Source organism: Liolophura sinensis, chromosome 3, assembly GCF_032854445.1.
Source record: "Liolophura sinensis isolate JHLJ2023 chromosome 3, CUHK_Ljap_v2, whole genome shotgun sequence".
NCBI classification, from domain to species: domain Eukaryota; kingdom Metazoa; phylum Mollusca; class Polyplacophora; order Chitonida; family Chitonidae; genus Liolophura; species Liolophura sinensis.
Window position 1 is genome coordinate 27,057,478 of NC_088297.1, and position 17,001 is coordinate 27,074,478.

Below are 17,001 nucleotides of genomic sequence, written 5' to 3' on the forward strand. Positions count from 1 at the left end.
ATTTACGACATAATCAGGAGTAAATAAACCAATTCTCTCCTGTAACCTTAGGTTAATCGGTCTTCTTTGAGCTATGTTGCGGTACTGACTTTTCGCGCGTTACCACGCGAGATGTGTAATACTGGAGCATAGGCTGCCTACTTTCCACGTCTTCCCCTCTAGTTTGTCTCCAGGCGGAAGAGTGCGAATCTTAACGGAGTCATTTGTCGGGTATACATATTCTCTCGATAAACATTTCAGAGAATTGATCTGTCGATTCCTGAATTTCTGTACCTTCACCCAGGTAAAGTCCTATGTTCTATATATATATATATATATATATATATATATATGCTTAGGCTATAGCCAATATAGGCGACCTATACAACACAGGCCTACTAGTACACGTGGCCTCTAAGCCTATCACTCTCAAAGAACGAAGGCAGATTGATAGCCTTACTGGTACTTGAAAGAAGAATTTCCATTTGAATAAGTTTGCTTTGTTGTTTGTGGTATTCTCTGTAATCGCGTTGTCAAGAATAACACTGCATCTGCTGGCTCATTGGTGTTCAGCGCGAGTTAATCCTGGTGGCTGTAACTTGGGGCCTATTAATTTGTATTTCGCGCCTACAAGACGATATACAGGGGTCAGTCTAATCTAAGAACATGCAAAAATATTTGGAAACGTGGGCAATTACCCACGACAGATATTGACAACAATATTCCACCTAAACAATAAAACTTGAGAAAATAAATAGCGAGTAAAACCATAGTCATTTAGTTCACATTTGCTTTTTTGTACCGATGAAAATGCGTAGTCCGTCTTCGTGTTTTTATCTTGTTTTAGCCCTTATGTTATCCTACCAGCGCAAATGTAAAATGGCGATCACTGGTAAAACTTTCGATTTTTCACGTCCTTTGATGAATCTTTGTGAAGTTTAGTTTAGCCATTTTCTGTGAGGTATATGATGTCAACCGACATATAATGCAGTGATATTCACTTGAATCACCATTTAGGACACGGGCGGTAAACGTTGAGGTGAGAAATAGAGGTACATGTCGCGGTGGTCTGATATACATGTTGATGTTGTTGTTGTGGCCTCAGCCGTTTGGATTCACTCTCTGCGTACTTTCGCACAAACCTACATGAATCACTTGACTATAAATCACTTGACTATAAATCACTTGTGAATATACTCATCACAGCACTACGAAGCATTTTAAAATTGCATTTGTGAGAAAATGTGCATATCTGTAATTGACCTTATCTTTGTCATGTTTGCCCCTACCCTTACACAGTACAACAACCAACCTAATTCCAGGAGTGAAGCAGACACCTGATTCAACAATGTATTAACGTACTGAGCGGGTCAGCTTCATCCACTCGTCAGATGAAATCGACGGTGTTAGAACATGAAAGCAGAAAAATTTGCTTCCCGACAGAAAGCTTCAGAAATGCATTAGAACAAGCACTGACTAGATATATTTACATGTCAGCGACGAGATCAAAGCTATCTGAGTATCGTTGCATCTTCCTTTTGTAGATTATGGTCAGTATATACAGTAAATCCATGTGTTTTCACTGCCAGGGTCTCCATCCAAGGGGAATGAAGCGTGTAGGGTGCAGCTACAATCAGCCTGTCAAAATAATCCTCGGACCACATGAGAGTATACAGAGCATATCAACACTTTACACCAATTAGACACTTACTAATTATGTTCCATTTTCTTTCAAGACGATGATATGGGCAAGAATCTGCAGAATTTTTTTAAACTTTGAACCTAATGATGCAAACTGTAGCACAAAACAAGTCGTGTACATTCCTCGTGCACCCTAAACACCACGACCACATTTTTGGAAATTTCTGACAACAGCAGTGTTGGTTATGTCGGTTACATTTCTTTAGCTGCTAAATGATACAAAATATGATATTTTCAAAAAGAACAGGTAGGGTATCCTATATTAACACTGTGTTGTTTTGTAAGATAGTTTATACTTGTATATGAGAAATGCAAAGAGATATGCATGTTTTAGTCCATGTCATTGTCTTTAGTCTGAATTAGATTAATCTTAGTGGTAGTTTTGCATGCATTGTATATTTTCACTGTTTGATAATGATTGTTTTGAGTCTTTTACTGTTGGGCTATGTTCAATTTAAACCAAGATATGCTCGAAAACAGATTTGCTGATACTTGACTTCAGGAGACCGGTAAGTCATTTTCCAGGTCTGAAATATTGCTCCGGAGAGACCCTCACTTAATTCAACTGACTGGCCCTGATAGCACAGTCGGTAAAGTGTCGGCTTCGGGAGCAGTAGATCCAGGGTCAGTCCTGGGTCAAGTCACACCTAAGACCTTAAAAGAGGAATCTGACTTTCTCTCTGCGGCCATAAGCGGGAAAGTCTGCCAGCAACCTGCAGAAGGTCATGGGTTTTCTGCGGGCTGTGCCCAGTTTCTTCCCACCATAATGCCAGCAGCGGGCGTCAAACATTAATGGAGTAAACAAATGAATAAATTCATCTTCCACCAGCATAATAAGAACAGTGAGCCAGCTGTGTGGACAAAAATCCCCCATAGTAAGGGAAAGTTTACCAGCCTTGTACTGGCTCTTGGGACTGATTGCCATCTTGTATGGAAGATTATTTTGACCCTGCTTCAAATAAAATTAGAATTAGATTTTGATGTTATTTGTTTCAGCTGCAGGACCATGTTTAAAGCTCTGGATTATGTGAACTATGACAGTCTATTCCTTGGGAAGAAGGTAGCTGCGTCTTCGCCTCCAGCACCTGTCTCCTTACTGGGACAGAGCTGCCTGGAGGTATGTCGAAGTCCTGCCCTAACAGAGTTGGCTATGACAGTCATACCTGCCCACCTGGCCCACCCACTTCTGCGGGTGGGTATGGAACGCTTTCAGATCGGAGCTGTCACTAATATTGTGGCATCTTGGCCCCTGGATACGTTGTGGTAAGCATGGGTTAAACTAGATAGTCAAATTATAATGAGATGTCCATCTTGATGTATTTTAAACTTTGTAAGAAATCGGAGATGCATGAGCATGAATCTTGTGTTAAGGCACTTTTGTTTGTAGAAAGGACTAATACAGCAAAGGAAATAAAACCAGAGCAGTGGTGAATGTGTGATTGTTGACAAACAATGTCATATGTAAACGAGGAACTTTAGCCTCTTGTCATTTGATCCTAGACTTCGGTCAGTCCACACTGAACGAAGCACTGAAAGTCACTTTAAAGCCAGAAATAGAAATAAAAATCTTTCTGAATAAATACATAGCATTACATTAAATTGTACCCTGTGCCTCCACCATGTCCATGCCGTTACAGGGCTTGAATTTAGGACGATCTATTTGATACCCAAGTTGGCTCCTTAGGGTAATAAATTAATAGGGTGTCGTCAAAATTTCCAGAAGCCAAACCAGGAATTAAGGGGCATTTGGCCCCAAAAGTGCCTTTATGTTCAACTCCGTCTCTTGCTCTACATGTCTCTATGGGCACTATTGTCAAGCTATATGAACTTCAACTAGATGCATTTGGCTGTTTGTTACTGATCTGCTGTACAAGTTTTCAGGAGATCTGTTCGGTATTAATACATTGGCTACTACCCTTTTCAAGGATCTACATGTACCGCCCTTGACTTAAGGAACTATATCTGTTTTTATACTCACCTTAACAAAGGGGAAAACTTGAATCAACCTGTCTGTAGACATGATTTTGTCCATGCCTCTCCTCCCAAACTACTGCGATGATTTTGAAGAAATTTACCCTGCATCTTGCCTATCATCTGAAATTGTGTGTACTTAAGTTTAATGGCAATCAAGTAACTATTTTCATGTGCGTTATGTTATGTATGTGCGTTCATATTTTGTCCTTGCAACCCGTCCTGAACTGAATTTATTTCCATGAAACTTAGCGTACATCTCTCCTATCATCTAACCTTGTGAATGCCTAAGTTTAATTACAGTGAGGTAATTATTTTCATAATTACTCTCGTTGATGTACTTTTTGTGCAGTATTGGATTTTCATGTACACAGATTCTGTTCATGCAACTCCTGCTAAAGTACTGGTCAATTTCCCTGAAACTTTGTATATATACATACACATCTTTTATATCAGCTATACATTTACATGCTTAAATAATAATGATAGTCTCATTATTGTTTTTATGTTTTTATTCTTATATAAGGGGATGGAAAAGGGTTATTTAGGACATTCGGATCGTAATATATTTCAGTATAAATCCACATGGTACTACGGAATATATTGCTGTGTACTGTGTCAGAAGCAAATTGCAAGGATCCAATAGTAGTTTACTTGACAGGAAATTTCCCAGGTGGATTAGTCACAATTAATGACTATGGTTTCTTGAATTGAATCACTTGAGTACTGCCAAATGCTAACAGCTTTAGATAGAGGAATTGATACATGCTATCAAGGGAGGTAAATCCTTGAAACAAGCTGTAACCTGTATACATGTATTATGAAAATGGAGACTAACTACATGTATAAGTGACCCTGACCTGGTATTTCAGTTTCCGTGAGATTGTGCCTGAGAGTTATGAGGACATCTTCATGGATGAGATGGGACTGGACCTGGTGGTGTTCCGTGGCCTCACCAACAGAACCAAACACTGCAAGATGAGAACTCTGGACTTCAGGGGATGCAAACTCAGTGAGCATCTGTGTTCAGTTTTGTACATGTAAATATTAATGTAAAGTGTTGAAGTTTGGTTAACTATTATCAGGATTACTCTTTTTCACTTAACGTTTAGCATTTCTGAAGTGAGACATTTTACTTTGGTTGATTCTGGTTTATTCTGGTTTATACTGGTTTATACTGGTTTACTCTGGTTGATTCGTTCAACATATACAGGCGCTAAATGGACTTTTGTGAAGTTTGATTAATTTTTTATTAGAAAGACTTAAGCACAGCCTCCAAAGTGTCATTTTAAGGCATTTGTGTGCTTCTGAAAGTGGATTTTTACCTACTAAACCGTAGGTTATGTCTATATGTATGCTGGAGTACCAAACTTAAGGTGAAATGCGGTATTTGGTGAAGTTTGTAAATTGGGTATTACCATAAGGATCTCCTGTCGATTTTTTAAATCAGTAAACTTACAAACTGTATGTGTATATGTAGTCAAAGTTTGCTTCGTTTTGCTTCTGTGAAACATTTGTACTATTTCAGTTTAATCATTTGTTGAATGTACTACACAGTGAGTGTTCAGTTGTAATACATCAAATGCTCTCTTGATTTTGGCATGATGATCCCTACACTGTCATTTTGTTCTTGATGCAATTATCTCTTGTTGCAAACACAATGTACCCCTCTATACACAATGTTTACTTGATGACACAATGTTCCCTGTTATACACAATGTTTGGTGTGTTCCCCTCTATACACAATTTTTAATTGTGTGCAGACACAATGTTTCCTTCTATACACAGTTTACTTGTTGCAGACACAATGTTGCCTTCTATACATAATGTTTACTTGTTGCATACACAATGTTCCTGCTATACACAATGTTTACTTGTTGCAGACACAATGTTCCCTTCTTTTGGGACACAGTGCTTACTTGGTTCAGAGAGAGTGTTTTCTTCTATGGAAACACACCATTTACTGCAGACAGCGAACTCTTCTGTAGAGACACAATGTTCTCTTCTATATAGATGTACCCCTTTCTTGCTGCAGACTGTACTCTTCTGTAGAGACACACTATTTACTTGCTGCTGACTGTGTACTCTTCTGAAGAGACACACCATTTACTTGGTGCAGACTGTATACCCTTCTGTAGGGACGCAATGTTCTCTTCTATACAGACGCACTGTTTACTTGCTGCAGGCAGTGTACTCTTCTATTGCAGATAGTGTACTTTTCTGTAGAGAAACAATGCTCTCTTCTGTAGACATGCACCGTTTCCTTGCTCCAGGCAATGTACTCTTCTGTAGAGACACAATGTTCTCTTCTATGGAGACACACCATTTCCTTGCTGCAGGGAGTGTACTCTTCTGTAGGGACGCAATGTTCTCTTCTATAGAAACACACCATTTACTTGCTGCAGGCAGTGTACTCATCTGTAGAGACAGCGTTCTCTTCTATAGAGACACATCTTTTACTTGCAGCAGACAGTGTACTCTTCTGTAGAGACACAATGTTCTCTTCTATTGCAGATAGTGTACTCTTCTGTAGAGAAACAGTGTTCTCCTTTATAGAAACACACTGTTTACTTGCTGCAGACAGAGAGCTCTTCTGAAGAGACACATTGTTCTCTTCTATAGAGACACACCGTTTCCTTGCTGCAGGCAGTGTACACTCCTTTAGAGACACAATGTTCTCTTCTAAAGAGACACACCGTTTCCTTGTTGCAGGGAATGTACTCTTCTGTAGGGACGCAATGTTCTCTTCTATAGAGACGCACCGTTTACCTGCTGCAGGGAGTGTACTCTTCTGTAGCGACACAGTGTTCTCTTCTATAGAAACACACCGTTTACTTGCTGGAGGCAGTGTACTCTTCTGTAGAGAGAGTGTTCTCTTCTATAGAGACAGACCCTTTACTTGCAGCAGACAGTGCACTCTTCTGTAGAGACACAATGTTCTCTTCTATTGCAGATAGTGTACTCTTCTGTAGAGAAACAATGTTCTCTTTTATAAAAACACACTGTTTCCTTGCTGCAGACAGAGAGCTCTTCTGTAGAGACACAATGTTCTCTTCTATAGAGACACACTGTTAACTTGTTGCAGACAGTGAACTCTTCTATAGAGACACACTGTCCTCTTTTGTAGAGACACAGCATTGACTTGCTGCAGGCAGTGTGCCGTGCTGTAGAGAGACAATGTTCTCTCTTTCAAGATACAATGTTTTATCCTATCGAGAGACAGTGTTTTCTTGCTCCAGGTCTTCTCTCCGAAACTTATGGTGACACAACATTTAATTATTTGCAGACAAAATGTCTGGGAGACCGACCACGATGGCTCCTTTGATAGAGCATCTGCTTCTGGGACGGTAGATCCAGAGTGAAATATAGAAAACTGTTATATGAATAGTACTTATAGCTGCGTCGCTAGGTGCTCAGCACGGAGAGGATGCAAAAAGGAAACAGGACTGGTTTGCCAGGTGTTATTACCATGTGACTGGATGTGGGTGTCCTGTTTCCTCTGTCAGCAGCAACATTTTGGACAAGAGGACACAGTATATATACACACACACTGAATGACTCCTCGTTGTGAAAATTTTTTATGTACAGCATAAAACCCCAAGCATATATGCATGCAAACATACTATAGTGATACAAGTTTTACTTACATTTGCACAATATCCTGTGCTACAGGGACACAATGTTTTCATGTTGCAGACACAGTGTTTTCTTGTAGCAGACACAATGTTTTCTTGTTGCAGGCAAGGTCTTCTGTGCTACAGCAACACAATGTTTTCTTGTTGCAAGCACAATGTTTTCGTGTTGTAGGCACAATGTTTAATTTTGCAGACACGGTCTTCTGTGCTACAGCAACACAGTGTTTTCTTGTTGCAAGCACAATATTTATGTGTTGCAGACACAATGTTTTCTTGTTGCAGATACAGTCTTCTGTGCTACAGCAACCCAATGCTTTCTTGTTGTAGACACGTTCTTCTGTGCTGCGACAGCACAATGTTTTCTTGTTGCAAGCACAATGTTTTCTTGTTGCAGACACAATGTTGACTTGTTGCAGACACGTTCTTCTGTGCTGCGGCAACACAATGTTGTCTTGTTGCAAGCACAATGTATTCATGTTGCAGAAACAGTGTTGACTTGTGTTGCAGACTCAATGTTTTCTTGTTGCAGACACGATGTTCACCAAACTGATTGTTCAGATGTGGCCTCTCCTCTCGCTGAAGAAATCACAACTGAACCCCAAAAAATTATCTGCAGTTGTGGCAAAAGTGGCGGGAGTGAGTTGTAAGTCAGACAGAAAACTGAACTTAATTAATGTCACATGTTCAAAGGGATACAGTAGATGCGAGACGAAAATGGATTGCTGAGATTTTGAGCAATGTGTAAAACTTCCATGCAACAAAAAGGGAGTTTTGAGTTTTTGTCGTTACAGGTAAAAAATTAACACTGTGTTTTATGACCTTTCAAAAATGTTAAGCAACTATTTTTTGTATCACATTTAGTATAAAATAAAGGTCTGAAAGTTGTTTCACAAAAGTTATTTTGAGTACACAAGCAGTGGATAAAGTTGAGTAGGGAAGATGAAAAAAGATGTGATCTCTACTACCGGATTGGTGTGACAGGTGATGGGTAAAATTCTGTCAAAATTAAGTAAATTAAGGCTTCCTAACATCTTAGGCTCATTATACAGTAGAACTGTCTTCACCTCGCATGTATGAAGTAGGGAGAGGTATTGTGAGGGGAGAGAAAAGTGTCGGTGTTGGTGTGCGGTTAAGCATTTTTTAAGGTCCTGTATATAGGGCTCTCATCCATGGATTGAAGGTTAAGCTGTTTTTTAAACTCCCTTTTCTAAAATATGGTGTACAAATTTACATACTTGGATGCCAGGTTAAGCCTTTTCTTTTAGCTCTTGTATATTGGTCTCTCATACATGGGTTAAAGGTCAAGCTTTTTTTAGCTCCCAGACCTAGTGTCATCATCATATGACTGAAAAATTGTTGACTACGACGTTAAACCCCAAGCACTCACTCACTCACCCAGACCTATTGTAAGGTATGGTATGTAAATGTACATACATGGATGGAAGGTTAAGCTTTTTTTTTAGCTCCCAGACCTACTGTAAGGTATGGTATGTAAATGTACATACATGGATGGAAGGTTAAGCTTTTTTTAGCTCCCAGACCTACTGTAAGGTATGGTATGTAAATGTACATACATGGATGGAAGGTTAAGCTTTTTTTAGCTCCCAGACCTACTGTAAGGTATGGTATGTAAATGTACATACATGGATGGAAGGTTAAACTTTTTTTTTAGCTCCCAGACCTACTGTAAGGTATGGTATGTAAATGTACATACATGGATGGAAGGTTAAGCTTTTTTTAGCTCCCAGACCTTGTGTAAGGTATGGTATGTAAATGTACATACATGGATGGAAGGTTAAGCTTTCTTTTTTAGCTCCCAGACCTACTGTAAGGTATGGTATGTAAATGTACATACATGGATGGAAGGTTAAGCTTTCTTTTTTAGCTCCCAGACCTTGTGTAAGGTATGGTATGTAAATGTACATACATGGATGGAAGGTTAAGCTTTTTTTTTTTAACTCCCAGACCTACTGTAAGGTATGGTATGTAAATGTACATACATGGATGGAAGGTTAAGCTTCTTTTTTTTTTTTAGCTCCCTAGTGCATTAAAGGAATATTCGGTGAATGTTCATATTCGGATGGAAAGTTAAGCTGTTTTTGCCTTAGCTGCTGTATAACAGGCACTCATACATAGATTGAAGGTTAAACTTTTTATGGGTCTATTGGTTAGACTTGGCAGAGGCCTATTATAGAGGCATGAAGAAATGTGAAGAAATTGCTGGAAGTAGTTTCACTGAAGTACACCATATCAGTCAGCTTAAGGAAATAGACAGTATAATAGACTGGGTGCAACCAGGTGCCTCTCACCAATGCGGTCGCTGTGAGTGCTGGTGTCCGTTCTAGCCATACATGGGAATGTTTGCCAGCAACCTGCGGATGTTCGTATAAGTGAAATATGCTTGAGTACAATATAACACACCAATCAGGTAAATAAATAAGTGCCCTGCGGCTATTTCAGGAATGCAAGTTTTTGGCTTCAATCCAGATTGAAAGTTTAATAACTGGTGTACATGCTTGATTAATTTTGTTTGAAGAGTTGTTTTTATGGTCGATGTGACTCTGTCATTGTTTTTACACTTGGTGTTTTGGTATCAAATTCTACTCCTTTTTTTTTGTTTTGATTTTTTTGTTTTTAGGTGTTGTTGCTTGTCGATTAACAGAAGAAATTTTGCCTCGAATCCTCAAAGATTTGCTGAGTCATGACATGGTTAAGAGTCCCAGTTTCTCCATAAAAATTCCCAAAGGTATAGTTAAAACATTGAATGTTAATCTGTATAATTAATGAAATGTGTAATATAACCTTGCAGGACTCCAGGGCCCACTTTCACAAAATGTTGTGTAATAAATTTCCGTAACTTCCCTTGTAAATGACCTTGACATCGCCTTAAGCCACTATGACCTAGACAATGTCTTGTGCGAGAAAAGGCACGAGAAATACGATGTAGTTTTGTAAAAGTGGCTCCTGAACCTGTGATACTACCAACGGTGAAAGTGACCCCTGAACCTGTGATAGTACCAACGGTGAAAGTGACCCCTGAACCTGTGATACTACCAACATGGTACTGAGTCAGTCATTCATTCAGTTGACCAGAAACATTAGGTTTTTGTTCAGTACACCTGTGATAGTACCAACGGTGAAAGTGACCTCAGAACCTGTGATAGTACCAACGGTGAAAGTGACCCCTGAACCTGTAATAGTACCAACGGTGAAAGTGACCCCTGAACCTGTGATAGTACCAACGGTGAAAGTGACCCCTGAACCTGTGATAGTACCGACATGGTACTGAGTCAGTCATTCATTCAGTTGACCAGAAACATTAGGTTTTTGTTCAGTACACCTGTGATAGTACCAACGGTGAAAGTGACCCCTGAACCTGTGATAGTACCAACGGTGAAAGTGACCCCTGAACCTGTGATAGTACCGACATGGTACTGAGTCAGTCATTCATTCAGTTGACCAGAAACATGATTTTTTTGTTCAGTACACCTGTTGACAGTTCAACACACATGAGCAAAGTTATAAGTTGTGTTCCTTTGAACAAGTAAAATTTTGTATTTCCTATCTCTACTACATCATTCTTGCTGAAAATGAACTATAAATTCGTCCCTAGGTAATTTTAAAGGGAAACTTCAAGTGGCAAGGAATTTGTTTTGAAAATATAATCAGAACCGAAAGTCAGATATACATGTAATTATGAAATTATGGTTAAAAGTTGAATATCTCTGATAATTCCTGTGTTCCTGGTCATTTCACGAAACTGTCAATTGGTGTAGTATTCTCTCTGATAGAAAAAATGGATCAACATCACAAGGCTGTTAAGGTTTTCAGGTTTGAAATTATTTGAAAGTCACATTTTATGTGGTCTTTACGAAATACACATTGAGCTGTCTGTGAGAAAGGTTGTCAGTGACTTGTCAAAGTACATTTCCCTGTTCCCATGAAACTTAAAGAAGTGAGATATTTGTGAGTTCCTCATGAAACACTGATCACTGAATCATTACTGGGTGTTTTCTGCAACGGCAGCAGATTGGGAATTGTTATTAATTGTGGATGTGGGTGAAGTGGAAGTCTCTGTGATGTAGGACACTGTCCACCTGGTATGATGATTCCGGGAGCAACAAAACAAAGAAATTGGATAAATGTCTGCGGCCACTGTCACAAGACTTTGTAGTAAAATCAGTTATTCGTATCTTTTCTGATAAATCATGTGGCCTGTTGGCACTGTAAGCCAGACAGCATCTTTTATGAAAAAAGTTATGTGAAATGTGACTTAAGAAGTTTTGTGAAAGCGGCCCCAAAACTTTATGAATGAATATTTTTTTTTTTTTTTAATCTAAAGGAGAAAAGCTTCAAGTGAAGATTGACAACGTTACCTTGACGACAAACAACACATTTTTCATGGATTACCTCATTTCCAACTGCCTAAGGGAGATAACTCCCCTTGTGGTTATTGTCTCAAATATCACAATAAGGTAAGATTAAACTGATATACTGCAACCCTTCTGACTTTTTGTGATATCTGGTCTGCTCCTTATAGTGACTGTAACAGGAATATATATAGTTGTTCCTTTCTCAAATGGTTACTTCACATAATGAACTACATGCACTTGCCTTTTCTTTTCAAAATGTAAATGAGAAATGTAATTTTCATCATTCTGCACTACTAGGTGACACACTGGCATGGGCAAGATGATCCTTAAAAGGTGGCTTTGTTCATTATGGTATTAATATCTGTTTAAAATTTTCTCAAAATTTCAACAAGCATTTGTTATTAACAATTGTCAAAGATAGAAAAAAATTGATATTTAATAGTTGTCCAAGGTTTGTAAAAATTTCACAGTTAACAAAGAATGAAACTGTGAAATTTAAAGAAAAGGAAATGCAATAATTCTCATTAATGCCCATAGCCAGGATTTGATATGAACATGGGTCAGTCACTGTACATGTATCCAGTTTTGGTTTAAGTTTCCTAGTAATATGGGTACATTAAAGAAATACGTAGCATACAGTCTTGAGCATTTGGCTAGCTGTATTTCAGAAGCCAACTGCTTCTGTGGCCTAATCGTCAGAGCGTCCACCTCAAAGTCATGGGACCCAGGATCAAACCCGGGTCGGGTCATACCAAAGACGTTAAAAATGACACTTGTTGCTGCCTCGCAACAGGAATGGTTGGCTCAGTGTCAGTATAATGTGATTGGATAGGGTGTCATGTCTGGTGTCATCAGCATGATACTTTAGTGGCGACAGTACTTTGGTGACATGGACCCACCCTGCCTTGAGAAGACAGAATATATGCAGACACCCTTAATGACTCCTCATCGTCATGTGACTGAAAATTGTTAAGTATGATGTTAAACCCAAAGCATTCATTTGTTCATTTGTCCAGAAGGTGATAATCTGTCATTTGTAAGGGTAGACAGTGGCCAAATGAAGGCAGTTTGTTGCTGCTGAGTGACCTCCCCTGTGTGATGTGTTGCTTGCTTACTGAGATCCTGTATTATGACTTATCTTCCCTTACTTTGTGTGTTTCAGGTCTGAGCTGGAGATAGGGGATCAGATCATGGACTCTCTGGGTCCATTCATAGTGTTGAGAGGTCAAGAGGTTAATGTAAGCCATACAAATCTAGACAGTTTTGCTCGTCACATTGCTCGTCTTATGCATTGTTCTCTGTTTTTTTTGACTTTGCATACTCTACCATTATTACATGTACCTCTTGACCATTTTGGACCAAACTGAATTGTGAACAGTTTTCATTAGAGAAAAATACTCAGTAACAAATGTAAATGATTGGAAAATAGATTTTAATGCTGTACAGTATAAAACAGGGCTCGAAATGAACACCTGTCCAGATGCTTATTTTGCTTCGGACTGCTCCATTAGGATTGATGACTTCTCTGTTCTTCTCTTCTCTGTTTTTTTTGACTTTGCATACTCTACCATTATTACATGTACCTCTTGACCATTTTGGACCAAACTGAATTGTGAACAGTTTTCATTAGAGAAAAATACTCAGTAACAAATGTAAATGATTGGAAAATAGATTTTAATGCTGTACAGTATAAAACAGGGCTCGAAATGAACACCTGTCCAGATGCTTATTTTGCTTCGGACTGCTCCATTAGGATTGATGACTTCCCTGGGACAGGCACTTCAATTTTTTATCAAATTCAACTGTGTATTTCTTACATTGGTAAAAGTGTTCTTTTCTCTTTTTATGGACAAGCGTTCGGTAAATAGAGCCTGTTCTTGGGACAGTGTGCTGGAAAGTTTAATAATTTGTACCCATATAACTACATGTAGTTAAATGGGTACAAAACAAAAACAGTATATGAATCAGAAGAAAGTCGGAAATCATTGAAAGTGAAAAGTTAATTGATGAATTCTTTTTTAAGATTGATGCATATTAAAATCTTTTTTTTTTTAAAGTGTTTTTTTCTTGATATTTTCACAGACTCTTGAGGGTATTTGCCTAGAGCAGTTAGAAGAGGGTATTTTCTTCATAGTGTCTTCAGACATTAAGAAGTTTTCACGCATTCGTGCGCTTGACCTGCAGGACTGTAGTATATATTTACAGCAGGGTCGGACGCGAAGTCGAGCTTCAGGAAGGATGCAGATCACTAGTGCTTTCACCAACTTCCAGAACCTGACTCGGTTGGACATTAGCAGGAATTACATCGTAGGATGCTTGGGAGAAATCCTTGATGCTCTGCGCACCCCGCTTTCTTTTCTCAGTCTCCATGGTTGTGATCTAAATGAGAGTGATCTGGACGCATTGACGAAATCGCCGCACGCTCAGTCGCTGCGGGAGCTCTACCTGAGCAAACTCTGTCAAATCTCCATCTCAAACTTCGACCGGATCTCGCCGGCGTACCTGCTGAAAATCACACAGCATTTCCCACGTCTTACACTCCTGAACCTCTCGCAGAACTACATCCCGGTCTCGTCCATCCCAGAATTCTCACACATCCTGTTGACTCACCTCAAGCAGCTGAAGGGCATTGACCTCAGTTGTAACTTCTCCTCAGAAAACCTGCTGGAGATCATCCGTGCCTGCGCAAAGGTGCGCACCATGCAGTGGATCCGTGTCACTTACATCCTGAACATTATGGAGGAGCTAGGCATTGTTGAGGCTGACCACAACATGGCTGTCATGGAGACCAAAATCGTGGATATGCTCAAGGGTATGTGTCGCGATGACATCAGGGTTAAGGTCGTGCGGCTGACCTATGCTGCACTGTTCAGTATCATCGACTTTTAAGGCTCATATGAGGTAGAACAGTTACCCTTTATACAGTCTGGCTGACTGGCTTTGTGGTATCAATATCATGGATGTCAGAGGAGTGGATTCTGAAAAAATTTGTGCTACTCGCGCCAAAAGTTTTGGCCAAAATTAGTTCAAACATGTAATCAAACTGGATCTTTTGATATACTGCCCAAAAGAAAGACATCAGCTTGAGAGCATGTGATACTGAAAAAAAAAAAAAAAAAAAAAATCAGTACGTACCTCTTTCAGGCTGGTGAATTTTTTGTTTCATTTAATTTTTGCCTTCAGTTGAACATGCCCTGCTAAATGTATATGAGGAATACGCCAAAACGGCCATGGTGGTATTTACTGGTATAAATATGTTCATCAGTTAACCTGATACCCTAATTCCTCAACCTCTTCGCATATGAAAGAGCAACTTTCTGTGCAATTTATGCACATTTGTAATTTGATTTTGGAGACAAAACCATACTGGTAGGACTGGCTAATTTCAGGGCTTCACAAAAAGTGTAGTTTTAACAGTCTTAAAAAAATAATGCCTTCAGAATGTGTTTGACACCTTGCAAACATGCAGACTGGTTAAAGAATTACAGTAAAATTGTTTTTTGCAATCTACCTATTTCAAAGGCTTCATACCTGCAGATGCTCGTGGGTTTCCACTGGGCTCTCCCAGGTTTCTCCCCACCATTATGCTGGTCGCCATCATATAGGTGAAATATTCTTTAGTTCGGTGTAAAACACCAAACAAATAAATAAATAAGCAATCAAACGAATCTAACACTTAGCTTCTTACCCCCAAACATTACATATACTGTATTTCTTCAGCCTTTTCAACATGCTGGCTTCCTCTCTGGCTGTACATGGGAGGATCTGTCAGCAACCTGCGGATGGTCATGTTTTTTCCTTGGACAAGTTTCCTCCCACAATAATGCATGGTGCCTTCTTCTTTTAAATTCTTTTAAAATTTGGGACAGATGAGTAGTGTTGAAAGTGGAAAATTGCATTTTTTTTACCAGCCTATTGGAAAAGTAAAGATAGGAGTGTGTTGTTCGTTAGATGGTCCAACCATGTGAGAAAAAAGAAACTTGATACTCCTATTAGAATTACATATACATTGGCTGAAATGAACAGACCTGGGCCCAGTTGTTCAAAAGTGTGTAAAGACGTAAGCCTGGTATTAACTTTAGTCCAGACTGAAGTGTCATTTGCTTTGTATTAGATTGACACTGGTATTAAGATTTAAGTCTGGTTTACCTTTAATACACTTTTGAACAACTGGCCCCAGGTGTCCCAAGTTTTAGAAGAAATAGGGTACGTGAAATATTCTTGAGTAAGGTGTTAAACACCAATCAAATAAATAAATCAACCTTTTCAACTGTTTGCTAGATGTTTGTTTAAACATTTACTGAGTTCATTACTGAGCTAACACAGCCAATGTAGTTTTGTCTCCAAATTCCAATGAATAAAGTTTATAAAATAGCATTGATTTATTTATTTTTATTTATTTATTTGATTGGTGTTTTACACCGTACTCAAGAATATTTCACTTATACGACGGTGGTCACTTTATGATGGGAGAATAACAGGCAGAGCCCGGGGAAAACCAACGAACATGTAGGATGACAAGCCATAAGAGAAAGCATTGAATAAAGTACGTATAAATGCTGGAGAAGCTGTGTAAAATTCTGACTGAATGAATTGCAACTTAGCTAAGTCAGATTACAGAGAAACTGCTGTTTACAACAGTGCTTGTGAAAAAAAATTTCCAATGGCACAGTGTATGGTTATCAGCTTCTAAAGTCAGACCTGTGTATATATTTACATGTGAAGTACTAGTACTTGTGCCAAGTTTCGTCCCACCATAACGCTGACTGCCGTTGTATAAGTGAAATATTATTTGGAAAATCGTTGGGCTTAACACCAGTAGACAAAGGACTTTTGCCCCCTACAACTACAACAACCGAACAGAATATAACTGAGAGGATTCTGGGGTGGGGTTTGGTGTGTTGTAAATGTTGCTCAAGCTGGTTTCCTCTGGTGCACGTGGGAAAGTGTCGTGGGTTTCCTGCGGGCTCTGCCCAGCACCTCTCCCCCCCACTTCTCCAACACACCCATAACAGTGGCCTCCATTGTACAAGTCATATATTCTTGAGTAAAACACAAGCGTACAACACTAATCAAATAAATAAATAATTAAATTTTGTCTATTTGTTCAAATTCAGCAGGATACTGATCAGATCTTGCCACCGTGTATGATAAGGTGCATTGTTTATATCAACATCGTCCCGATGGTAAAAAATTTGGATACTCTGTCTGTCCAGCTTTCCGACGAGACTACCCATCAAAATGACTCAAGTTCATGTGTCAGTCCTATGGGGTAGCAATCATACCAAAAATCGTTAATTCTGTAATCCATGAAGTTTGACCGTCAGTGGGACAACTGTTCT

At 39.1% G+C, this 17,001-nt stretch overlaps 1 protein-coding gene across 1 annotated transcript; it reads left to right on the forward strand.

Annotated features, from left to right (window-relative positions):
* The first annotated feature begins 868 nt into the window (after nucleotides 1–868).
* LOC135463797 (uncharacterized) lies at nucleotides 869–15,968 on the forward strand. Its single transcript, XM_064741237.1, has 8 exons — nucleotides 869–1,018; nucleotides 2,677–2,943; nucleotides 4,524–4,663; nucleotides 7,816–7,929; nucleotides 9,925–10,032; nucleotides 11,629–11,761; nucleotides 12,822–12,897; nucleotides 13,742–15,968. The coding sequence occupies exons 2-8, from the start codon at nucleotides 2,687–2,689 to the stop codon at nucleotides 14,546–14,548; spliced, it is 1,635 nt and encodes a 544-aa protein (XP_064597307.1). The 5' UTR covers nucleotides 869–1,018; nucleotides 2,677–2,686; the 3' UTR covers nucleotides 14,549–15,968.
* Nucleotides 15,969–17,001: the final 1,033 nt, after the last annotated feature.

What these genes read in the sequence shown, in the direction of transcription:
- LOC135463797 (XM_064741237.1), top strand. Translation starts at nt 2,687, where the DNA reads ATGTTTAAAGCTCTGGATTATGTGAACTATGACAGTCTATTCCTTGGG. An exon ending in AAAAGTGGCGGGAGTGAGTT is followed by an intron (nt 7,930 to 9,924) that starts GTAAGTCAGACA and finishes TTTTGTTTTTAG; the next exon opens with GTGTTGTTGCTTGTCGATTA. An exon ending in CTCCATAAAAATTCCCAAAG is followed by an intron (nt 10,033 to 11,628) that starts GTATAGTTAAAA and finishes TTTAATCTAAAG; the next exon opens with GAGAAAAGCTTCAAGTGAAG.